This window comes from Berghia stephanieae, chromosome 4, assembly GCF_034508935.2.
Source record: "Berghia stephanieae isolate SIO BIC M18660-M18661 chromosome 4, UCSD_Bste_1.3, whole genome shotgun sequence".
Taxonomy (NCBI): domain Eukaryota; kingdom Metazoa; phylum Mollusca; class Gastropoda; order Nudibranchia; family Aeolidiidae; genus Berghia; species Berghia stephanieae.
This window is the reverse complement of record NC_088363.1, coordinates 40321078-40348256: the sequence shown is the minus strand read 5'-3', so window position 1 is coordinate 40348256 and position 27179 is coordinate 40321078. Positions and strand designations below refer to the sequence as shown.

General features: G+C 35.4%; 1 protein-coding gene across 7 annotated transcripts in view; it reads right to left on the bottom strand.

Moving 5' to 3' along the window:
- Positions 1-503: 503 nt before the first annotated feature.
- Positions 504-27179, bottom strand: part of LOC144970562 (uncharacterized) — a 90727-nt gene continuing 64051 nt past the window's right edge. For 3 of the 7 annotated variants that reach the window (XM_078910328.1, XM_078910330.1, XM_078910329.1), the window contains 2 exons: positions 4211-4299; positions 504-2710 (listed from right to left, as the gene is read on the bottom strand). In XM_078910328.1, the coding sequence (XP_078766454.1) occupies positions 1918-2710; positions 4211-4299 (882 nt within the window). In that variant the 3' untranslated portion in view covers positions 504-1917. Of the gene's footprint in view, positions 2711-4210; positions 4300-10024; positions 10408-12598; positions 12941-13111; positions 13186-27179 lie in introns of those variants that run through there. The other 4 variants (XM_078910326.1, XM_078910327.1, XM_078910325.1 and 1 more) reach the window with 4 other exon arrangements.

Below are 27179 nucleotides of genomic sequence, written 5' to 3'. Positions count from 1 at the left end.
AATAATAATAATAATAATAATAATAATAATAATAATAATAATAATAATTAAATAATAATAATAATAATAATAATAATAATAATAATATAATAATAATAATAATATAATAATAATATATAATATAATAATAATAATAATAATAATAATAATAATAATAATAATAATAATAATAATATAATAATAATAATAATAATAATAATATAATAATAATAATAATAAAATAAAATAAAATAGAAGAAGAAAGAAGAAGAAGAAGAAGAAGAAGAAGAAGAAGAAGAAGAAGAAGAAGAAGAAGAAGAAGAAGAAGAAGAAGAAGAAGAAGAAGAAGAAGGAAAGAAGAAGAAGAAGAAGAAGAAGAAGAAGAAGAAGAAGAAGAAGAAGAAGAAGAAGAAGAAGAAGAAGAAGAAGAAGAAGAAGAAGAAGAAGATTTTATTTAAAAGATAAAATGAAATTATGGATACTGAGGTCATGTTCGCCAGAAAACTGAATGAAGTCTAGTCTTATTCTGTTCATTATGTTTATTTTTTATTCTAAAATGGAATGAAATATAAAAAAAGAAGAACTTTGCAATTATAGAATCCTTTTGAATGAAGGAGCTCAACAAATGCATTCCAAGTGAATCCTATAGCATTGGAGTAGATAAATTTACGAGCAGGAGTACTGGCTTCGATTTTTAAAAAAAATACGTATCCAATCTTTTGGCGAGTTTTTTTGGCCAAAATATTTTCAATACGTGCTTTTTTCCGAGAACTGCAAAGTAGATGAGATTATTTTATTATGCAAGATATCAAAAGGCTTTGAACACATAGTAAATTTGAAATTTGAAATTTGATATCAAATCAAACACATCACGAGATTAGAAATAAAGGAAATCAAGATTAAAATCAGCTGGATAAAAACAGGATACTCTTTTGTCTGAGAAAAATTTATAGCCCTAGTCTTTAGTTTTTTGATAATTTTTTTTCTCAAGATATAAAATATACACTTTAAAAGTCTGTTGCTACCTAAATTTGTATATATTAAATTATACTTCTTCAAAATTTGAGAAAGGTACAAGTAAAAACTGTGAATTTTACGAAAATTTATCATTTATGTATTCAGATCTTGCCTCGTTTAGCTATCTCTTTATTCCGCAATTCTCCTTGACTAGATTTAAACACTCAATGACATTCATTTAATCCTGTTGTATTTTGAATTTTTAAAAACTTATTAAAATTTTGGCAAGAAAACTAAAATGATCCTTGCATTGCCGATTGATTAAAATGTCCCTCGTCTTAGCAAGAAACTCTCAAATCTGGTCTGAGTGTTTTTGCTAAGATGAAGAAGGTCATTATAGTAATTCGATTTTTGAAAAACGAGTTTTCTGGGCAAAATTGTTTAATACTTGTTTTTTATAAAATTCAGAATACAGCAGAATTATAGAACAAAGCAAGATACTGATTTGGGTGGTTTCAGAAACGAAATAAGTTTGATACACAAGTCTAATTGGAAAGAGATACGATATATTTACGTGGTATTCTGGTATTGGTTTGGACATTTACACAAGAGTCATCAGTTGAATTACAGGACATATATTCTATTATTTTTGTAAACAATGTTTAAACTTGCTATGAATACAAATCACCCGATTTATCGCTTCTTTGTTTGTAAAATGTGTTTGCCAAAAAAAAAAAAATAGAATGATTGATAATGATAAGACGCTCGGATTCATAGATTGTTTCTTTGGCAGAATAAACTTTTGAGTGCTTGATTGCTAAAAGAAAAAAGAAAAAAAAACAAAGAAATTAAAAAAGAATTCAAATGTTACGTGATTATCTTTTTTTAAAAGTTGAATACCAATATCTAAAGTTATAGTTGCAAAATGTATGTGTTTCCGAGCATTCATTAATCTAAAGGAATATGGAAAACTTTGGATATCTAGTTGTAGTTTTTGTCAAGGACAAACTTGCCGCCCTTATTGGCCGTGTAGTGTTTGGCTGGGTCGTCGTGCATGTAGATCTTTCCGTTGTCATTCATGTAGGAAGTGTCCTTGGTAACCATGTGACCTTTGCCATTGGTGTAGTCCATGTTCATACTGTAACTCTTGCTGTAACTCATTTCGTAGTTGTTTCCCTTGCCATTATTGTAATTTTGGTCGTGGTTATCGTGGTGACCGTTGTTATTGTTGTAGTTGTTGTTGCTGCTGGCGTGGTTGCCATGGAAACCCATCATCTTCATAAAATGGTCGCCGAATGGATGGTGAGGAGCAGGGGCAGGCTGTTGGGGTTTGTACCCGGAGTTGTAGAAATTTCCAGAATGCATGAAAGGGTGACGATAATTATTGTTGTAGTTGTAGGATGGGCGCTGGTAAGTTGACATTGAAGGGAATTTCATTGCGGGGAATCCATGCATGGCGGGAAATTTCATGACGGGGTAAGCGAACATTTTGAAGGGATAAAACATGGGATTGTATCCGTAGCTATTGTACCCGTAGGACATGGGATCGTAGTGGGAATCGTACATTGGTGAGTGGTATGAATTGTACTTGGGTGAAGCGTCGTGTGTGTTGTAAACCGATGCGCTGTGTGAGTCATACGTGTGGGTATTATCGTGTGCGTTGTGCATGGGATCGTGGTGAGATCCATGGTAGTCGGAGCTCATAGCATCACGTCTGGACCGGTATTGTTGATAAGGGTTGTATCCATCATTGTAGTTGGGACCCTGGAGGAATCTGGAATAGATTAGAAATTAGAAATAAAAAATAACAATACTACAATGGGATAGGAGCTCGATTTTATTTACAAAGATAGATTATTTTGACATTTACAGGTTTCCCCCCCCCCCCTTGGTCAATAAAACTAAATGAATGAGACACGAAAGAAGAATGAGTGATGAGAGGATACCGTTGTTGAGGTATCAGCTTCTCGTATTACAATATTATGATAGTCTATCTAGACGGCAGCAGCTTCTGATGGTGTCACACTACTATGTTACGTTGATCTTTCCAGGTCCCAAATACATCGCCGCATTCGTGTACTATCGAGAACCGCCCGAAAGCCTCTACTAGATGTTCTGCGGTTTTTGGCTCTTGCCCACAAGGCGTCCATGTGGGACAGATGGCAAGTCCCCACTGGTGAAGTGCCGCCGCTGTCGTAAGGCAGGTTCTCAACCGAATTCGATTCGCCGCCACCCAGTGCCTCTTCTTACTGACCAGGCTGCGAAATCGTTGCCACAGTCATGTACAGTCTGCAATCCGCCGGCAACGACGTGACAATGCAACAGTCACCCAAATGCTCTGTTGATTCAAGTTCTTTGCCGCAAATTGTATACGTATGTTGGAAAGGTCGAAAGTCCCCATTGATAACATGGTCGCTGCCAGATAGGTTCTAGACCTTGGTCTATTTACAACCACCCAATGCACCATCTTGCTGGTACAGGCGCTTTGACAACTTCTCTCCTAGTTTCAAGAAGCCTACGAGGAACGGAATTTTTTTCAAGTCGACTCCGTCTCTCATTTGCAACCCAGTACAAAGTACGTGAGGCTAAATACAAAGATTGATTGGGCTTGTTTTAGATCGTTCATTATGCGTCTGAGAGGGGCTACCCCCGCGTAGTCTCACTATTTTATCGAATGATTCAATGCAATTTCTGTAGAATGACTTAGCTCCCGTTATTTGGCTCTTTGTAAATGTTCTAAGGCCACCAAATGGATGATTAGTTTTCACTAAAGTACCTCTAACTGACTATTAACGTTAAGGTCACATAGCTTTCTGTGTTTGCACAATGCATCTGGCGGGCAGAACTGGTGAGGTTTTGTTTTATCTAAACGCAGTAGCAACAATTATGAATGAAGAAAATGACGTCAATGGGTTCTTCGTTATTGGTTTTCGACCGCCAGTCGGACCATGAATTCACTTTAAAGTACCTTTAACAGACTGACCCAAGTCCACCCAGCAGTGATTAGGTAGCCGGATCTGTTAATCTGGCGGAAGCTACTTTCCGAATGATTGGCGTCCTATCCAAATGGTAGCAATCAAATACTATTGTTTGTTTCAAGCTAAATAAACCAGAATAAACTCCGGCTCCATGGGCCTAAAGGCTCTAAAGGACAACTTAATAAACTATAAATTAATATAAAAGAGCACGTATAATTTTGTGTGTTGGAACGATTTACCTGATGGATGAAGGAGTAAGTGAGTATTTTACTTCAATACATAGCATTAATACTTACTCATATGGGGAGACGTATCCAAGATAGGAGTGGTGGTATTGTGCAGCTGCCTCCGTGCTCATGGCGGCCATGAAGACAAACAGCCATCCCTAGAAAAATTAGATATAGTGAAAAAAAAACAAACATTATTTTCAATTTAAAGAATTGACTCATTCACACACACACACACACACACACACACACACACACACACATATATATATATATATATATATATATATATATTATATATATATATATATATATATATATATTATATAAATTATAAAAGCAAAAACCATGAAATGATAGTGCTGGACTTCCTGATGGAAGCTAACGCTTGAAATAATATTGTAGAAGATCATAATTATACTTGAAATACTTTATATATATATATATATATATATATATATATATATATATATATATGTATATGTGTGTGTGTGTGTGTGTGTGTGTGTGTATTTGTGTATTTTATTATATCCAGGCATTTCTTAACTCCTTATATTTTTTGTTTCTAGGTCAGGGTGGGAAACCCAGAATATTTGCGGATAGACAAAGGAGGTCGCGAACAGACACTCATTTTAAAAATATGATATTAATGATTTATGTATATTAACATGGAGACAAATCCTTTGGACCATCTCTTGGAGAGTGCAAATGAATCTGGCACCAGGGCAGCAAGGTGGCGATTCCCAACCTCAAATTGCCGATCATTATACCATAGCAGATTTTACAAATAATCTTTTAAGTGAACGGGTGATAGAATTACCATTATTATTTCTTTACTCGTATATCAATCTGTAAAAAATGTTTGAATATTTTTATATTTGTCACTTAGTTTTTTTCTATAATATATCCGACTGGCATTTATTGATTTGTTATATTCTTTGGGGTAATGTTTCTTCGTTTGTGTGACTTGTTTGCTTGTTTTCGTCTTTTTGTTTTAGTCGTTTTGTTGTTGTTGTTGTTGTTGTTGTTATTTTAGTATCTTTTCAACAACAACAAAATTATCCAAAACTGTAGCTGAATTGATTATAAAATAAGAACACCCACGAGATCCACCATCTCTACAAAATAGTACATATACTTTTATTGTCAGAGCCCTCCGTTTCACACCTGGTCATAGAAACAAAACTCTCACACATTCGCAAAACACTTTTTCTATCATTTTGGCGAGAAAACTTTTATATTAAATATCAAATTATTAAAATGTCATTCAACTTGTCAACGTGTCTCAAGCCGGAGTCTTTAAGAAAGTTTTGTCAGGTTTTACAGTGTCTGATTACAAAAGGCTTATTTTAATTGTTCGGCATGTCATTTAAAATTATTTTTTGCTTTTTTGAGATGGAAACATGTAAATTTTGTGAATGTGCAACCGAACAGTTTTAGCATAGCAGGAGCTGAAATAAAATGATTATGACGTTGGTCACTAGTTTTTGTTGTCTTTTTTTTATGTGCTGGTCAAATATTGCGGACAAGAGCGGTTCAATAGCAAGTTAAAATTAGGCCACAAAGCAACACCTATTAAGTAAAAAAAATATTTTTTTTTCCATAATTAATTTGAGATTGACATTTGAACGGATAATATACGCATGTCTGACCTCCGAACCCACTTAAGAGCCTAGTTTAACTTTGTTGTAATGGACAATATTTTGCGTCATTTTATAATTTCTTAAAAAGATTTCCAATACAACAATGAGCCCATATCTTGCGTTGGTTTGAGAGTGTGTCCGTAACAATAATGGGCCCCATAACAATTTGGGTTATCAGACCTGTAAATTAGTTCACGTTGACCTTAGCCTAACAAAACAATAATAAATATTATTATCTTCTTTCAGCTAGATAAAATAATGAGCTTAATGACTCTTGATTTGTGAACAATGAAAGAGTTTGGGATCGGATTTCATGGAAGCAAAGCTTTGAGCCTTTTTTTTAGCTTTTATATGGAGCCATATCCAATAAATGTGCTCAAAGCGCTTTCCAACGGGCCGCTGGCCAACAGCAACACTTAACATATAGGACGGGACATGTTACCTGTTATTACAACTTTTGTTCGGACAGAGACAGCGCTGTTAACGGCCAGGCACTCATTTTACACCTGAGTACGTTGAGAGAATATGAGTAAAGAGCCTTGTCCAAGGACTCAACTATGCGCCGAGCGAGGGTCGAACCCAGGACCTTCCGATCCGAATGTGAGTGTCATACCACAAGACCACATAGCCACACAACCGAATAAGATCCCTCAACTAAGTGATTGAGTGTTGACTCGGTTTGGCTTGTGAAAAAGTAACTGAATTTCATGACAGCAGATCAAAGTCGGTTCGCAACCTTTGGAAGTGAATGAATAAACAATTTTAAATAGCAAACTCTCTCAAGGACGTAGAGGAAGGTGAAAGACTTTTGTATTAGATTTAAACCGTCGTTACAGGGGAACAAGGGGGTTCAGTTGGTAGAGCACTCGGTTCACACGCAAAAGGATCGAGATCTATCCCGGGTGCAGTCGAGATTTTTTTTTCTGACCTCCCTGTCCACGCAGTAGTGAATGGGTAGCTGAGTATGTTAGATTTGGCGGAAAGTATTTTGAGATAGACTAGCGTCCTATCAATAGAATAGCAAGTAATTGCTATTGTTCCATTTCACGCTATAGAACCCGAGATAAACTCCAGCTCTATGGGCCGAATGGCTGTGAAGGACTACATTAAAAAATGCATAAGCTTAGTGCAGAAATTTTATGAAAAAATATTTTAGCATGCATATATAGAGCAATATCCACTAAAAGTGCTCAAAGCGGCGCTTTACAAAGGTTTCCTTGCCAACAGAAAGACCTATCATCTTGGAATAGACATGGCCCCTGTAAGAGGTTATTAAAATTCTTTATTAACAGATACAACGTTGTTAACGGTTAGGTAAAGAAAAAAAAGGAACTAGATCATAAATATCGAGCAATATCCACTAAACGTGCTCAAACCAGCTCTTTACCTTGGGAAACAAAAAGACTTATCATGTAGGACAAGACATGGCGTCTGCAAGGGGTTGGGTTATCATAATACTATAATATTGACAGAGATAACATCGTTAACCGTCACGTAAAGAGAGAAAAAAAAAAGAAAATAATTAATTTATATAGCGAATTATCCACCAAACGAGATCAAAGTGCTTTATAGGGGTTCCCTGGGCAACATCAACACTTAACGTGTAGATCATAAGAAGACATGACGCCTGTTAGGCGATATTACCTTTTTCCCCTAACAGAGGGTCAGGTACTCATTTCACACCTGAGTACAGTGAGAGAATTTGAGTAAAGAGAGTTTTCAAAGGAATAAAGTTTTCGCCTCACAGAGGCGAACCTCGAACCCTGCACCCCTGCACCTGCACTCCTAATGTGAATTTCATACAACTAGACTATAAAGTCGCACGGTAACGAATTTTCATTTGTATGATAATTTGGTCAATCAATTATAGATTGATATTGATGTGATGCGATTAGGTAAAATACTCACAAGATCCACAGGAGCCAGCACTATGTGTAACCTTAAACGTTTATAGTCTAATTGAAATAATTTTGTGAGAACTAATCATTAAAATGGCTGTCTAAAAACTCTAAAAATGAACTGAGTGATGTCAATTTCGTTCCATTTATAAAAGTATCAGTTTGTGTTGGCAAACATTTACACCACACTCCCTAATATTATATTATTATGTAACTTCCAAGGAGGTCCCGATAGCTCAGCTGGTAGAGCACTCGCTTCATACGCAAAGGGATCGAGATCGATCGGGTGAAGTGGAGATTTTTTTATGACCCCCCCCCCCCTCCCTCCCCCAAGTCTACAAAGCAGGGATTGGGGAGTTAGATCTGCTCGATCTGACGGAAAGTACTGTGCGATAGACTAGTGTCGTATACAAAGGGTAGCACGCAATTGCTATTGTCTGTTTCAGGCTATATAGACCGGGATAAACTCCGGCTCCAACGGCCTCATGGCTCTGAAGGACTACTACACGTCACATTCGACGCATTGAAAACCAAAAAACATTTTAGATTATTTCAAATCGACGTATACTAATTTGCAAGTCTTATAACCCACATTAGTAGAGGTCAACGTGTACTTTTATGCACTGATAACTCGAATTGTTTTTATGGGCTCATTGTTGTGAAGAAAATACTCTCAAACCAACGCAAAACATTGTTCTATACAACAATGGTATGTCAAACTCATAATTATTGTGTTCGGCTATCAGACCTGCAAATACATACACGAAGGTATAGAATTATTGTTGTGATGAATGAGAACAGACTGAAACTGAATGATGATAAGACGGAGGTGCTGTATGTGGGGAACAGGAAGTGGAAAAGTGAAACAGATTTGAAGTTGGGGGATGCCTCCATTCAAATTGTTGACAAAGTGAAAAACCTTGGCACATTCTTAGACTCTGGACTGTCGATGGAGCATCAGGTTAATAAGTTGGTTAGATCTCTCTTTTTCCAACTAAAAAAGATTGCTTCCATTAGACGGTTCATATCTGAGGATGTGACCAAGCACCTGGTTTTGTCACTCGTACTATCGAAATAGGATTATTGTAATGCTCTGTCGTTTGGCATTTCGCAATACAATTTGAGACGTCTTCAGATTGTCCAAAACAGCGCTGCCAGACTAGTATTCATGAAGCGTAGGTGCGACTCTGCCGGACCTCTACTTCATGACCTGCATTGGCTGCCTGAGAAAAGGGTTAAATTCAAAGCTTGTGTTTTAGTGTATCGTTGTCTTGAAAGTACTGCCCCTTCCTACCTTTCGGAACTAATTGAAAGACATTCAAAACCCCGCCCCTTACGTTCGGCCAGTGATTCCACAAAACTAGTTGTCCCTCGAATTCGGAAAAATGCTGGAATGAAATCCTTTTCTCATTTCGAACCCTCTATTTGGAACGCCTTATCGCAGAGCATTCGAGAAAAAGAATCTTTGTCAACTTTTAAACGTTCGCTTAAAACATATCTGTTTCGATTTTAGTAGATGGTATGAGAAGCAAGATAAGTTTGGTTTGTGTTGTGTCTTGTGTTGTGTGTGTGTGTGCGTGTGTGTGCTTGTGAGTGTAAATGAATATTTTTCAGCCAAAGTAATTTGTAATTTAAGCGCTTAGAGTCTGGTGTCTCGGAGTTATAGCGCTATATATAAGTTTTCAGCATTATTATTATTTATGAAACTATTCTCAAACTAACGCAAAAGATTGTCCATTACATCAGTGTTAAAGCAAGCTCATAATTAATTGTGTACCGCTTCAGACCTGCAAATACAAACACGAAGGTATAAATTCATTACAGATCTGAACAAGTGTGTATGAAAGTTGTCAGGCAAATCAAGAAAGATAAATACAAGAAATAAAAACTATCCCCCAAAAAATCAGTCTACCTCAACTGGGGATCGAACCTCAGCCCTTCTGATTACCGGTCAGAAGTGCTACCGTTACACCAATAATGTAATAATAGTGTAATGGCAGCACATCTCACCGGAAATCAGAAGATTTGAGGTTCGATCCCTAGTCGAAGTAGACTGTTTGGGATAGATATTTTCTTGATTTTTCTTACTCGCTTTGTCTGGCACCTTTCATACACACTTGTTCAGATCTTTATCTTACACCAGTGCCTGCTCCCTAAATTCTTAATTTGGTACAGGTTCATTGTTGAGATTGAAGTACTCTCAAACCAACGCAAAATATTGTCCACTACAACAATGTTTAAAACAAGCCCGAATTGACTTAGGTTATCAGACCGTCAAAGATATGCACGTAGTCTAAAATCAATAATTCTGTATCTAGCTATAGACGTCTACATCACTTTACCTTAAGTTCAAGAACATTTGATTGTCGGAAAAACATAACCACTTCTCATAGCACGACAAAGCACCTTGCTCGAACTTCCTTGCAATGAATTTCACAACCACATTTTATTCCTAAGACTTAGGTATAAGCCATTAGTCATGAGTTCACGACCTCGGGCTTCCACTGAGATTCGTCACAAGATAAACACATCCAGACAAGATGGTTTACTTTACAGTCAATGTAGATCTGGCAGGTTTTAAAAAATGACCAATAAAGATCAAATGCATTAACCAGTTAACTGCCGTACTCTGGTAAAAAGTCATATCTAAAAATTTGGCCAGAAAACTCGTCCTTCAAATATCCATCGATTTAAATGACCTTCGTCTTGGCAAAAAATCCCAAACCTGAAACGAAAGAATAGTTCGTGAATTCCCAGGTTTGAGAGTGTTTACCAAGATAAGGGTCGTTTAAATCGATCGATATTTGAAGGACGAGTCTTCTGGCCAAACATTTTAATACGGGTTTTTTCAAGAGTACGGCAGTTAACTGGTTAAAAGGGGGGACGAGGCCAGCCCACACAAAAACAATAAAAACTCGAATACATCATGTGTAATGCTGTCTATTGCCATTTCAATTTCGCATGAAGATTTAAAGTTTATGGATTCCGCTCAGCTGGACAGGTTAAAATTTAAAAGTTCAACGAAAATGAATTAACAAGTCACGATCCTGGCTTACTGTTTGACGCTTCATTGAGTCAGCATAAAATTCGCATCGGTGATGCTGTAATAACTGGATTTTTACAGCGATTACTCTGCCATTATTTTTACTCAATAAATACTACTACTACTACTACTACTACTACTACTACTACTACTACTACTACTACTACTACTATTCTACTACTACACAATTATACGGCTGCTGCTGCTATACTCTACTACACTACTACTGCTACTACTACTACTACTACTACTACTACTAATACTACTACTACTACTACTACTACTACTACTCATTCTACTACTACTACTACTACTACTCTACTACTACTACTACTACTCTACTACTACTATTATACTACTACTACTACTATTATTATTATATTATTATTATATTATTATTATTATTATTATTATTATTATTATTATAGACATGTCGCCTGATAGGCGATATAATTATTTTCGCCTGAGAACGCTGTACGGCCAGTGTAGTGTAGTATAGTAGTAGTAGTATGTATAGTAGTATAGTCATAGTATAATAGTATTACTACTACTACTACTCACTACTACTACTACTACTACTACTACTACTACTACTACTGACGTTAACAGCGTTTTCTCAGGCGAAAAATAAATGTAATATCGCCTATCAGGCGACATGTCTCGCTCTATATATATATATATGTGTGAGTGTGTGTGTTACGTGTTGCTGTAGATTAGGGACCCCTTTTAAAATGCTATGAGTACGGTAAGTGGATATTCGCTATATAAATGCACTATTGTTTTATAGTCAAAAATAATATATAACTTTGGTTAAATCTATCCTTACCAGTCATTTTCAGAATTTCTCCCGAAACTTCACACTCACCCAACATACAAACAAAATTTAGATTTTTCTTACTCAACAAAAAAATCAAGTACATTCTATACATAAATTTGTTCAGCAAAAATTAGGTCTACAACACTGTGTCAAAATTGTTTTGTTTTTTAGCTAGAACCAAAAATACTTTCTTTAATTTAGTGATGTGCACATGAAATCAGAATGATGAAATTGTTGAAGGTATCGTAACGGGAAAAATGCCCTTCCGTCACGCCATCATAAGATGTCGTCGCCTAGGCATTCCACGAAGGAAGATAGAATTCATTAAACAAGATGTCTGATGTCAACAGGAATCACCCATGTTGTCCAAGTGAGCAAATTTGGAGTTAATAATCTTGCCAAAAGGAATAGAACGAAAGTGCCTGAAGCAGGACTCGAACATGTACGGGAGCTTCCTGGCCACAGGTGCAATGGCTTAACCACTCGGCTTCTTTGCTGCACATTCGTAACGACTGTGAGCTTTTCCTATAGTTGATGGGGTGATGGTTATGGTGATATGATTAATTGAAGACAATTGGTATAGTTATTTTTTTAAGAGACCAAAATTAAATTTCTTATTTCTCATTATTCCTCTTTTAATTTAAATCCGTTTTTTTAGCATTGGCTCGTCACGACTTATTACCAGTTCGGTCAATCACACACTAGGCTAGAACACACAAAGCTAGTAGACGTTATGGAATCTAAAAATATATGTACAAAATGAATATAACGGCTTCAACAAAGAGTTAAATACCAAACACGAAACGTTTCGGGGATCGAAACTCTCCTTCAGCCAATAACAAAAAAAAAAAACCCGTTAAAACTTTAATACATCATAATATTATTAACTCGAGATGGTTGTATTATTAATGCTTTAACTGTATTTATTTCTTGTTATTGACTGAAGAATGGTTTTGATCCCGAAACATTTCATGACTGGTCTTTTTCTTTTGTTTTTATCTTTCTTTCAGACTTTTATATTCATGCTATACGATTGTAGGTTTGAACTCGACTTACTGCTAAAAAAATCCTGCCCATGCTTGCGTTGCACAGATGATGCCGGTACTCTAACTCCTGGAAGGCTTGAGTAATTTCACGGAGTAATCCGATCCTTAAGATTAAATCGTTTTATATCACCTGCCTTCAGATGTCTAGATGCAAATCCACAAGAATAATGCAGCTCGAATCACGCGACTAGTTAGTTATAAATATTGGGTTGTAATTAAACAAAAAATAACGCTATTCTACACATTTAACAAGGTAACTTCCGTACTTCAGAAGGACGGGTATTTTTTTAAAAATTGGCCAGAAAACTCGTCCTTCAATTATCGATCGATTTCTTGGTATAAACTCTAAATACTGGGATTTAAAGAAGAACTTGTGAGATCCCAGGTTTGAAAGTTTTTTTTTTCCAACATGAGGGTCATTTAAATCGATCGATATTTGAAGGACGAGTTTTCTGGCCAAATTTCTAAATATGAGTTTTCCCAGAGTACAAGTTAACTGGTTAAAACCTCCCAAAACACTGACTTTCTTTCTATTTCAAATTAACTAGAAATGCATGGGCTGTGTGCTGCATAGCCTCATCATTGCATTAATTAAGCAAAGACATCGGTTGAAAAAAAGCAATGGGAAGAGAATCCCTTGGTTAACGAGGTTCTAAAAACATACTAAAAAAATTACAGAAGTCATAATTAGCGCTGGCAGTAAGCTGTCGACAAGACGGACCAACCCCGTTGTGCAAAGTTTAGCTACCCTGTACATCTAGGCTACATCGTCCCGGTAACAATGATTTATTTGTATAATATCAGAATAACAATAGAAAAAAAGGTGACATAGTCCCAGGGCAACGTCTTCGTCTACCTTTAGGCAATTGTTTCCTTAAAACATAATTTTTTTTTAAATTTTTTTTTACAATTTTACTTTTGTACTTTTATGACTTGGAGTTCAAAATATGTTTTAACTAGTATAACATCAACAAAAGTGTCATATTTGAAATATATATATATATATATATATATATATATATATATATATATATATATATATATATTTTTTGTTGATGTTGTGTAGATATATAGATAGAGAAAGAAATAGATATTTATTCTTATCTTCAAACTAAGGAGTCTTTTGATCTCGTTGGTTAAGTGGGGAATTGATTATTCAGTCTACTTCAAACACGAGTACAGTATGGTGTTACGATACCGTATTTGACTTGTAACTACCCAGCCAAAATCTAATAAAACGCATTTATTTTTCATTTTGGCCACAAAAGAATATTCATATCTATCATATAGCTATCTATGCTAGGTTATGGCAGCGTGAATCCTTAACTGGCTTATTTAGAAACTCATATTCTCACTTCTCTGTTTATTCTGCTCATGTGTATTGCTAGGTTGTGCACAGGAACGCCTTGTTGGCCAGGAACGCCTTGTAAAGCGCTTTGATCACGTTTAGTGGATATTGCGCTATATAAAGCTCAATTTTGGGTTATTGTTTTTTGTTGTCTGCCATGTGGAGAGAGTGGGACTGTCCTGTTTTGTTTGTTATTTGATGTTTGCAGTTGTGATAACAAGACGCAATAACGAGATTGTTTTAACATTGTTGTAATGGACAATATTTTGCGTTGGTTTGAGAGTATTTCCGATACAACATCAGCCTAATGAGAGAGCTTCATGACGGAAGAAAGCATCAACCCTGACCATGCAGCTGTATACAGACTTTCCACATGGAGGGAGTGGGTCATTTATGCAAATGAATCGTTGAAGATCTGAGAAAAGAACTGCCATACTGAACTGAGCTCACAAGAATGAATGGGTAACACTGAACAGAGAATGGGCAAACATTGGGAGAACAGCTGGAAGCATGAAAAAGTCTGGGTTAGCTTAGACTAACTTGTGTCCCAGAGCGGACGATGGAGTACATCCTTAGAGAATGCCAGGATGAGCCCGTGTGACCATGCCCTAGGAGTCTGCTCCACAGACTATGCTGTGGAGTGGGTTCGGTGTTGGAGAGACTGGGGACCCCAGTTGAGGTCGGCTGATTTTTTGACATGGTTTTTTTTTTCTTCCATTTTTCTTTCTTCCTTTGTCTAGGACCTTTCATACACAATTGTTCAGATATTTATTTTATACTGGTTAATGCGCCTTAATTTCTTTAATTCGAAGGAATTTCAAACGCATTAGTGCAAGAGTCCTATCATCATTTGCCTCCAATGACGACGCATATAATATTCCTTAACAAAATGTGTTTTGTTTTTTTAAAAAAAGAAATAGATAAATAAAATAAAATTCCCTTTATTCATCCCATAGAGGAAATGAATTTTTTCTCTAGGGTCTATTCCAAGGAAAGACTGGAATAACCCAGGCGCCAGCCGCAGTGCAGAGCCACAAATAAAGCTAGGCGAGGTGAGTTGCTCAAGGCCACACAGTGCAGCGGCGTGTGATCGAACTCGGTACCTTCTGGATATGAAGCGCTGAGACGCCCACGCTTAATAAGGTATTACATTAATATTTGATTCTCGACTCTAGCTATTTGACTTTAAGAAAGATCATTTTGGTCAGGAAATAAAAAAAAAAGTCAAAATATTTAGTATTATTTGATTCGTGTCAAAAGAAAAACATTCTTTTTACAAAGGATAATAAGGACGCATCTAAATATTTTGCTAATGTTATGGTAAGAATAGGTTTCACCTAAACAAAATAGTTGACATCCTTTCTTAAAAAAATATAGCATTGTGGAGAACATTGTGCTTATTTGAGTCAATAAAAAAATTGATACGGCGCACAACTCTACTGAAAGATTTGAAAAATAGAAATGTATTTTTTACAGATAGATAAACAGATAACTTGATTTCCTTATATAATTTAAAGTTAGTTTGAAAGTTTGTTAAGTCAAACAGATATCATAAAAAATTTACCGAAGACACTAACACACTCATGGCCACACCCTCAACTCTACCTGTCCAGTAGAGTCCTTACTTCCGTTGTGTTGATTTAGCGGTGATCAGTGTTGTTATGTAGCAGTAGTGTGTTCTCATTGCGTGTATGTTTATGTGTGTGGGTGTGGGTGTGTGTGTGTGTGTGTGTGTGTGTGTGTGGTGTATATTTGTGTGTGTATGTGTGTTTTGGAATGTGGTTGCGTGGAAGAAAAAAAAAAATTAAAAGGGGGGGGGGGGGGGAGTGTCCATCAAGTAGAGAAATTCCTGAGCAAGGGGGGGGGGGGTGTTTGCTAGGAACTGTCAGATTGGCATTTTTCAGCAAATCGTGGCATTCATAGTGATATAATTCACTTGATCACATAACTGTATTCGGATTTACAGAAATTTTAAACAAGTTTCACCGATTAACAACATCAACTAATATTACTGCTGATATTACTGTCGTTTTTATGCCATCGATGTGATAATTATTGCCCTGGGAAATATTTAGTTAAACGTTTCGGCAAACTGTCAATTGTATCTGTCTAGCTTCTAGCCCGAACAAACCAAAAGTAGACAGATTCGGGGACTTGATATAATTTTATCGCGTCCGCTTCAGATTTTCTTTTGACCTCACATAAGTTAAGTAAAGGGGAGACATTCCGAAAGCTCCTACATCCCCAGTATTCATTCAATTTGTATTTTCGCCGTTGATCTTTTGTCAGGCGTTTATTTATTCAATTTGTCATCATATAAAAGCGTTTTAAAAACTCTAGAACAAATCTTGACAGACTTGTGAAAGATTTAAATTTCCTAATTTCACCATTGTTTTGATTCTCGGCCGCCATTTTAATTTGTGAAGCTATTGAAGGTAAAGCACTCCCAAGTAAAGCGTGGTAAAGACTTGCGACTTATTGATATTGATATCTAATGACTGATAAACTAAAATCATGCCGAATAAAGCATGGCAGCGACGACAAGCACATCGATTAAAATGTGCATCTAATCGTAATCAAGCTTATCAAGAAAATGATTCTGGCAATATCGAATGAAAATAGTTCTTTCCCCGCGAAATTGCGGGCTTTTTACTAGTGATAGATAATCGTAGGATGCGATTGGCGAAGAAGCTCACATTGCCATCTGGAAGTATAAAGGACCAACACACAAACGAAGTTGACCTCACTCAGGTCTTTGATATTGTTTCTTGCCATCCATGTTTATGAGTAATTCTCACTAAACTGTATTAAGCAGACAATAAACGTTAAAGATGACACATAATTTTGTGTGTTTGTCCGTTATACTCCCTGATGGCAATGATGGAATTTTTTAGCGTACAGTATCTACATGAATCTTTCACGATTTTGGACTTATTTAATGAGTGAATTTTAGCGAGCCACTTAACACTATCAGCTTGCAAATGAGTGTTAGTGCGTACTAAGAATAACGAATTTCATAAATCCATCGTCTTGGACGAATACGTTTATTACACCCGTCAAAGTAAGATTCTTAGATTTTCTGTAACAAATAATTGATAAATGGATAAATTTTGCAATGACTTCCGAAATTTCCTAGGTTATATTTTTTCTTATTGGATTTGTGTTTACACGCACCACCAAAATATTAATTCCGATGGCCAATCAAGTGGGGCGGTTGTTGGAGTGGTTTTTAACTCTATTTCATCAAATAAAATGATTGGGATTTGCAAAATTAGGGGTGTAATAATAGGGTTTGAGTTGGTGGGGGGAACCACCGTTGATTGACATTTGAACACCCCCCCCCCCACCCTCTCCCCCATGATTTCTGAAGAAATTGAAGATAAGACAAATTTTTGTTTTGTTTGATTCCCGTCCTCCCACATTGGAGTCAAGTCAACTTTGTCTTGTTTGAATTTTGCGGCAGCCTTGACCTCTTAGCATGTAAAAGAAAAAAGGATTACATTTCACATTAGGACCTCGTGCTGAATAGATTAAAGGCGTGTTGAATGCAGTTGAATATCTTATTACCATAAGATCTATTGGTTTTCTGAAATATGTGACCCAGCGACTGAAAAGGGTATTACGTCGAAGTTAATCGGGGACGAAATGGCCGAGTGGTCAAGGCATTGCATTAGTATTTTCTATTCCTTGGGCAAGATTATTAAACCCCCCCAATTTGCTCACTTGGACAACATAGGTGATTCTTGTTGACATCAGACATCTTGTTTGATGGATTATTTATATTTCCATCACGGTATGCGGTATCTTATGATGCCGTGGGGAGAAGGGCGTAAAATAAATAATAAAAAATCGGACCTTTAGAAAGTGAATTTATAATTAATAGAATGATAAGAAATACGAACATTATGTCTTTGGTAATGTAAGAACTTGTATTTGTTAGGAATTGATGCTATGAGTTTAGGTAAAATACTCACAACATCCACCAGCCGGAGAATAAAAATACCATACACAAAAATATTGAATGATATGATATTTAGTGAGAACTAGTCACCAAAAAGGCTGTTTTAAAACAACGAGATTAGTGGCGTCGATTTCGTTTCTTCTATATCATAAAGTGACCCAAAGCTCAATAATGTGTGGCTATAAATTCAATTTTCAAATCTTAGTTCATTTCTGAAATAATACCGTTTTGAGACGACGGTTTTTTGAGACGTATATTTGATTTCGGCAGGGATAACGATATGCTTAGAGGCTATGTGGTCTTGTGGTATGACACATGCATTCGGATCTGACGGCCCTGGGTTCAGCCTCGCTCGTTGCATAGTTAAGTCCTTGTAAACCGTTCTTTTTACTCACTTTCTCTCACCGTACTTGGGTTTAAAATGAGCACCTGGCCGTTAACAGCGTTATCTCTGCTCTAAAGAAATATATTGTAATATCGCCTAACAGGCGTATGTCTCTTTCTACATGATACGTGTTGCTGTTGGTCAGGGACCATTTATTGTAAATCGCTTTGAGCACGTTGTGTGGATATTGCTCTATATAAAAGCTCCATTTTTAAAAGTTTTATTTTCATATTCATGATAGTAGAATGTCACTTTACGTAAATTATGTTTTTGGGATAAAGTTTGATGCCTGCTGCTTAACAGGTTAACTGCCGTTCACTGGAAAAACACGTATTTAAATATTTGGTCAGAAAACTCATCCTTCGGATATCGTTCGATTTAAACGACACCCACCTTGGCAAATACTCACAAATCTGAAACTAAAGAAAGACTTCGCGAAGTCCCAGGTTTGAGAGTTTTTGCCAAGATGAGATTCGTTTATATCAATCGATATTTGACGGACAAATTTTTTGGCTAAATTTTTAATTTTTAGATTTCCCCAGAATTTGGCAGTCAACTGGTTAAACATTGTAACAATGTTTGGTTACGGGTAGAAAGCTGTATTAAGTGTGGAGAAGGAAACCTTTGGTTTCTGTATCTGTATCTGTATCTATATCCGTATCGATACCTGTATCTATGTGTGTATCGGTATATGTATCTTTATCTGTATGTATATATGAATCTATATCTATATCTATATATGTATCTATTTTTGTATCTATATATGTATCTGTATCTGTATCTTTATCTGTACGTTTATCTGTATCTATATATGTATCTATATCAGTATCTTTATCTGTATAATCTATATCTATATCTATATAAATGTCTATATCTGTATCTACATCTGTATCTATATCTGTATCTATATTATCTGTATCTATATCTGTATGTAAATATATCTATATCTGTATCTATATATGTTGTGTTGCTAGTTTCAATTATGAGAATTATACTGAAGGTGTTCAGTATTCTCTGTTTCTATAGTTGTGAAGAATTTCAGTCCCCATTTATAAAACATTTCTGTTACAGAACTGGGTCTCAATAGGTCAGTAAGTAGAGCACTCGCTTCACATACGCAAAGGGACCAAGATCAATACAAAGCAGATCCAGTTTGTCCACATTCTCTAAAATAATGAATAAAGGTGATTATATTTTCACAACTCAGTGCAATAGACGTGTATGTGTCAATGAGAAGTAATGTATTAAAATATTATAAGGATGACAGGTAAATTCCTGTCACATTGCTACAGTCGAGACCACAAACAACGACCCACAGAGAAGTGATGGTCAACATTTTTATATGACACTCCGAAGATAGCCCAAGGCGATTTTACAAATTTACTCTGTATAAATCATACTATCAACGTTTAACGTCACATCTGTGTATTGGTAGGTTTCATCATATTGTGAGTATTTTACCTAAAAGCAAATAACATCAATACGAACCTGTTCTCTTTCTTTACATTCATGTATCCCGGCATTCTCCCCGTGCCCTCCCCCCCCCCCCCCCCCCCCCCCCCCTCTCTCTCTCTCTCTCTCTCTCTCTCTCTCTCTCTCTCTCTCTCTCAATCTGATTAGTGAAGCTGTAAGGGTTTACTCGTCTTGCAAATAATCTTGAAATTACAATATACGTAAATATAAGGATAGAATCCAGCTATCTATATGACAAATGTAGGGCCGACCCTTAACTTTGAGGACCACATTTCTTTTGATTTTAAAAGAAACTGGCAATTTTTTCCCCCCAATTCGCCGGCATCAAAACAGAAAGGAAGGCAAGGCTCCTATCATAATCGAGAATACCAAAATTTATATTGGGAGGTGACCTTTAAATGGAGCGTCTAGCGAGGCAGTGAACAAGAGGCTTAACGAGCAGGGATGTAAATTTCATGCATTGCAATCTGCAGTTTTGCAGAGTTGATTAGACACTTTCCCTTCAGCAGAGTTGTTTGCCTATCTCCGTCGGGTGTTAAGGTAACAGTCTTTTGTCCTGTTGCTACCACCCTTCAATTGACATTTGAATGAACAGTAATATGTGGACCCATGACTCAAAACGGTGATATCTCGGATGAGATAGCTATAGTAAATTGAACTTAAATTTGAGTTTTTACATAACGCAATATCCACTAAACGTGCTCAAAGCGCATTACAAATGGATCCTAGCCAACAGCAACACTTAACATATAGAACGAGACATGACAATTTTGTTTCGGACAGAGACAACGCTGTTATCGGCCAGGTACTCATTTTACACCTGAGTACGATGAGATAATGTGAGTAAAGAGCCCTTTCCAAGGACTCAACTATGCGCCAACGAGGCTCGAAAACAAGACCCTCCGATCCGAAAGCGAGTGTCATACCAAAGACCACATAGCCGAACTTATACCTAATAATATGAAAATGTTGATTGATTTCTATTCTTTATCCTTCACAGCCATTAGGAGCATGGGGTCGGACAATAGCAATTCCTTTCTACCCTTTGGATAGGACGCTAGTCTATCGCAAACTATTTTCCGCCAGATCTATCAACCTAGATATCCAATCACTGCTGGGTCGATAGAGGGAGGTCAGGAAAAAAAATCGACCTCACCCGACATCGAACTCGGTCCCTTAGCTCTACCCGCTGAGCCTTCGGAATCCCCTGCTATTTATTACGGTGAAGAATAAATACAACCTATTATATCCCAAACGGCCGAAAGTTCGTATTACGAATCGTTTTAATTCCTAATTCATTCTTTAATGGCCCAATTGTGACAAAATATTATGTGTCCCGTCACCCCTAAACGCTATTCATCATCATCATCATCATCATCATCATCATCATCATCATCATCATCATCATCATCATCATCATCCGTCCTTGACACAGCCTCCTTAACTGCCAACCGAAACAAATCTCTGAAGTCTCGATTTTCACGATCGGTCGGATCAAAACTCTGAAGTCTACATACGAGTTTTGCTCACCATGTTTTTTTAAATTTTGGGCGTCTTTATTTTGATGTAGTCAGAGGTCTCAGTGGTACGGTCTTTGCTTCGTATCCAAGGGTACCGAGTTCGACTATCCTTTGCATATTGAAAGAAAAATGAAAGTTATTAAGTATTGGTTGAAACTTATTCGCCCAGGAAGTAATGATTGCTCATTCACTCATGCAGTATACAAAGAACTTGTGCAATTGAATATTAATGAACCAAACTTAACAACTTCGGTAAGCCTGGTGAAGCAGTTGCTGGATAGGAGTGGAATGGGCCATTATTGGGTTAAACAAAATGTGAAAAATGAAAATTACTTTCTGGCGGTTTTAAAACAACGCTTGGAGGACATGTTTCTACAAGAGTGGCACGCTGAGATGTCGATGACGACGTCTGGACGGCTGTATAAACACATTAAAGACACCTTTGAGTTAGAACCATATATGAAACTGTGTAATAAATCTTACAGAGTTGCCATCTCAAAAATCAGATTGAGTTCTCATTTGTTTTATATAGAAAGGGGTAGATGGGGCACAAGAAAAGTAGATAGAAATGATCGTAAATGTCCTACTTGTGACGTAATAGAAGACGAATACCATTGTCTAATTGAATGTTCGAGGTATACACATGAGAGAAGAAATTGCCTGCCGGAAAAACTGAAAAATAGACCAAGTATGTGTGAATTTATCAAATTTTTGAAATGCAGAGACAGTAGACAGCAAGGTGATTTAGGTAGACTTTGCTTTAAGGTACAGATCGAACACAAGAAATATTTACAAGTATAATTGTGGTTTCCACGGCAAGGAAAACTTATTAAAATTGATGACAGAGGGAATAATGCGATTGTTTGTTTGTTTTCATTTGTTTTTGTCTGTTTAGTAACTGCAGTTCTGATACTAAGATGTGGTATATTATACAAAATATGACATGTTATATAAGTATGTGTGTGTGTGTGTGCGTGTGTGTGTGTGTGTGTGTGTGAGTGTATTTGTGTGAGAAAGTTGGGTGGGGGGGAATTGGGCATTGATATTAAAATATTGTATTATAGTTTACCATGATAAAGATTAGTTGCGATTGCACAATTGGTTTGTTGTTATTATTATTGTTATTATTATTATTATTATTATTATTATTATTATTATTATTATTATTATTATTATTATTATTATTATTATTATTATTATTATTATTATTATTATTATTATTATTATTATATTACTATTATTATTATTGTTGCTGTTGTTGTTGTTGTTATTATCAGCATTGATATCATAACCAGTGTATATAACCATATATATGTATATATATTTTTTTTTCTTCCTTTCTTGGTTCTTCTGTTTTGATGTGATTTGTAAAAGAAGTGTTGTATTTCACTTGTTAGGACCCTTTGCTTGTATCTTTGACTTGTAAGCGATTTCAATCTAAGTACACCGAGGGGTGCTCTTGGTGCCCTATCCGCACCATTTACCTTTGCCTTATTTATCCTCAGGTGCCTTTGAGAAAAGTATACTTTTAGACTACCTTATACATTTTCTGTTCTTTCAATGCGTCACAAACGCCGTAAAATTCTTAAAAACACAGAAACCAACCCTTGACATGGAATAATTGAAGTACGCAAGCTTGTTTCGCTCTAGACTATATCAGTACGGAAAATTACTTAAATGTTTGTGATATTCTAAAAGATTCAATTATTTGTCTTTGGGAATTAATTCTGTAATTCTACCAAACAATACGTTAAACTAATATGTCTGTAACTTCTAGGCAATGTTCGCAAAATCCCATTCTTCTAGAACTTTAATCAACGATAGAAATGTGTTAAATAAGTGCTGGGCTATTTATTATGTTGGAATTTCCCCGAAGATAAAGATCACCCAGACCAAAGCATTTTGGAGCACCTAGTATTACTAAAAGTCAATAACTTTATTATCCAAAACAGAATTACCATGATATAATCCCTATCTTCTTAATTGTCAACGAATGGGATATAAGCGTGGTCCCCATTTACAAATACAATACTAGATATTATTGCTGCGGCGCTTCTGTTATTTTCACAATTATTATTATAATAATAGTAATAATAATAATAATAATAATAATAATAATAATAATAATAATAATAATAATAATAATAATAATAATAATAATTATTATTATTATTATTATTATTATTATTATTATTATTATTATTATTATTATTATTATTATTATTATTGTAAGTATTGGTGGTATTACAATGTTGTATTTTTATGATTATTTATGGTATCATTTTATGCTTTGGTTTCATGTACCTTTTTTTCTCACTTTCATGTCCGTTGTCATCAAATTGTATGGATTATTGATTAAAATAAAAGTTATTTTTGTTTGTCTTATTTTGACTATGGATCTGATACTTATCATAGCAGACCTGCCTACTTGAAATAGGAAAATGTAATAAGTAGTTTTCAGGGTAAATAACATCGTAGACATTTTAACTACCCTTAAAAACCACCAGTTTGTCCTTATAATGCGTGGGGAAAAATATTAACTCTATGTGATAGCTCTGGCACCAGAACTTCGTTTTCAAGAAATGACATTTAATTAAAAAACCTTTATTATATCCAGCCCGGGATTTAGCCGTAGTACTACGGGAATTTTCGTGGTAGTGAGGAGGTCTGTTGTGATGGGTATCAATAATTTTTTATTTTAAAAAAAAAATTTTAAATGAGAAAAACTGATTGGAAATGTAAAAGTGATGGTAATAGTGGTAGTGATAATGGTAATGGTGGTGGTGGTAACGGTGATGATTGGGGTGTAAGGATGATGGTAATATTATTATTGTTATTATTATTGATATTCTTGTTGTTGTTGTTTTTGTTGTTGTTCTTCTTCTTCTTCTTCTTCTTCTTCTTCTTCTTCTTCTTCTTCTTCTTCTTCTTCTTATTATTATTATTATTATTATTATTATTATTATTATTATTATTATTATTATTATTATTATTATTATTATTATTATTATTACTATTATATTATTATTATTATTATCATTATTATTATTATTATTATTATTATTATTATTATTATTATTATTATTATTATAATTATTATTATCATTATTAGTATTATTATTATTATTATTATTATTATTATTATTATTATTATTATTATTATTATTATTATTATTATTATTATTATTATTATTATTATTATTATTATTATTATTATTATTATTATTATTATTGAACGTATTGATGTTATTACGATTGTTGTATTTTTGTGTGGTGTATCAGTTTATTTTTTGGTTCCATTTACCTTTTTTTTTTTTTTTTTTTTTTCCACTTCATGTATGTTGGCATCAAATTGTTGATTTATTGGCGAAAGCCTAAGATTGAATAAACTTTGAAACTTTGAAACTAACCGCCTCGTTGTATGGCCTTGAGAAAGCCACCTCGCCCTAGGTCACTTTGCAGCGCTTACGCATGGGTTATTCCAGTCTCCCATAGGAATAGACCCTAAAGACAAATTTCCCCTTGGGGATGAATAAAGAGAATTTTATTTCATTTAGGTATTTTTATTTTTCACTATATAACTTGAAAACTGACACAACTTTCATAATTTCATATTTTTGGCTGTGAACTCAATGTTAGCATCCAATCCACTCCGATTTAATACCGTTTTAACACGATGGGTCACAAATGAGATATGATAAACAATCGGTTGAACCAACCTGCTTTAAGGGCCACGTTTTATAGCACCCCCCCCCCCCCTCTCCATAACCCCAAATACCACCGTCTCGTTATAACAGTGCATTGTGCGGCTTTTGGTCTGGTGAGTGACCGATAGGCTCCTGGTTTGAGTCTCTTCTATCGACGGCAGAATGTCAAGTCCTCGAAAAAAAAGGTTCATTTCTCATATTATTATTATCTTTGAGTACGTTTCTTTCATATAAAAAAATCCTTCATAGCCAATCGGCCTGGCTTTTTTCCACACAAAAGACCATTATCCTTTTACAACATTGCATTGCGCGGCTTTGTAGTCTACAACGAGTAGTATGACATTCCCTTAAGGACCCGAAGGCTCTTCGTTCGATTCCCTCTCTGAGTAGCGCGAAGTTAAGACCTCGGAAAAAAAATCTCTATCCATCTCCCATCTAAGCGTGTGGACAGTAAGCTTTATATAAAAGCTCAACCATATATATATATGGGGTTTAGTAGTATGACACTCACCATGTAACATAAAGTCCTATGTTCGAGTACCTTTGAGGTTTGGACAAAGGTTGAGTCGTTGAAAAAGGCTATTAATTTGCACACATTTTCTAACCACATTCGGGTGTTTATCATAACTGGCTGGCAGGTAAAAGCATGTCTGTCGTTAAGAAATGCAGCAGTGCCTTATAGGCTTCATCTCTCATGTTTGCTGTTGGCTCCGGAAGTCTTGTAAAACTCTTTGATAAGGGTAGGAGGGGGGGGGGTCCCGATAGCTCAGTTGATAGAGCACTCGCTTCATACGCAAAAGGAGCAAGATCAATCCCGGGGCCAGACAGGGCATTTATTTCACCCCCCCCCCCCTTCCTTCAGCAGTGAATAGACAGCTGCGTTTGTTAGTCATGGCGGAAAGATTTTTTGGGTATAGACTATCGTCCTGTCCAATGGATAGCAAGTAATTTCAGTTGTCCATTTTACAATATAGAAACCAGGATAAACTCCTGCTTCATGGACCTAATGGCTCTGAAGACTACATTAATGTAACAAGTAATAAACATGGAATTTTATATACTAGTGCATTTCTACGGGTTAAGTATTCTCAATGTGATTCGCAATCTTTCATCTATTCCCCTAACAAGCCATATTGAACCAAAGTTTCATTTCAAACTGTACCAGTCACCTGTTAGGCGTGTTGTATTTCCTAACATTCTTAAAATGACCGTTATTGTCTATAGCCAGGTACTCATTCGCAAATGAGTCGAGTGGGGTAATGCGTTTAGAGTGTCTTAACCAAGGACACAGCGCCGGGAGCATAATTTTCCAGTGATCACACTTAGCATTGCTTGACTTTTGAGACAAGGCGAGACGCCGTAGTGCTAAGCTACCAGACCACATATTTAGTGGATATTGCACATTGTAAAAACTCATTTGAAGAAAACAACAGTATTTCAATTATTTGCCAATTTTTGAAAACATTTGTTGAAATTTGAAAACACGACAATAGCATGCAGTTTGCGTGCAAATGTTTGATTTATTTACACTGTCTTGTGTAGAAAATGTAAACACCTAGAGGTTTACAGCCACGGTAAACAAACATGTATGAATGTTTTACAAAACTGATATTGTCCCCTACGCGTTTTGACCTTTATCATTCTATTTCCGGTGAAAATGTTTTGGCTCTACCCGAGGAATGAATGGAATACGTCGTATGACATAGAGTTATAAACTGAGACATGAATAAGGTTTGATAAATTCATAAAAACCAAACACGAATAGTGTTACATAGATTTATAAAATGGAACATAAATAGTATCTTATAAATCTTTAAAATGAAACATGAACAGTTGTTATAAATTTATAAAATGAAACATGAAAGTGTCTTATACATTTATAAAATGAAACATGTATAGTGTTTTAAATTCACGAAATGAAACATGAATAGTCATAAAATGAAACAGGAATAGTGTTTTATAAATTTATAAAATGAGTCCTGAAAAGTGTCTAATAATTTTTTTTAATGAAACATGAAAAGTGTTTTATAAATTTATAGAATAAAGCATGAATAGCATTCTATAAATTTACAAAATGAACATGGATAGCGTTTTGTATAAAATGGAACACGAATAGTGTTTTATAAATTTAAAAACTGAAACATGATTAGTGTCTTATAAATTTAGTTTATTGTTCACCATGGTTAATAAAACCTCT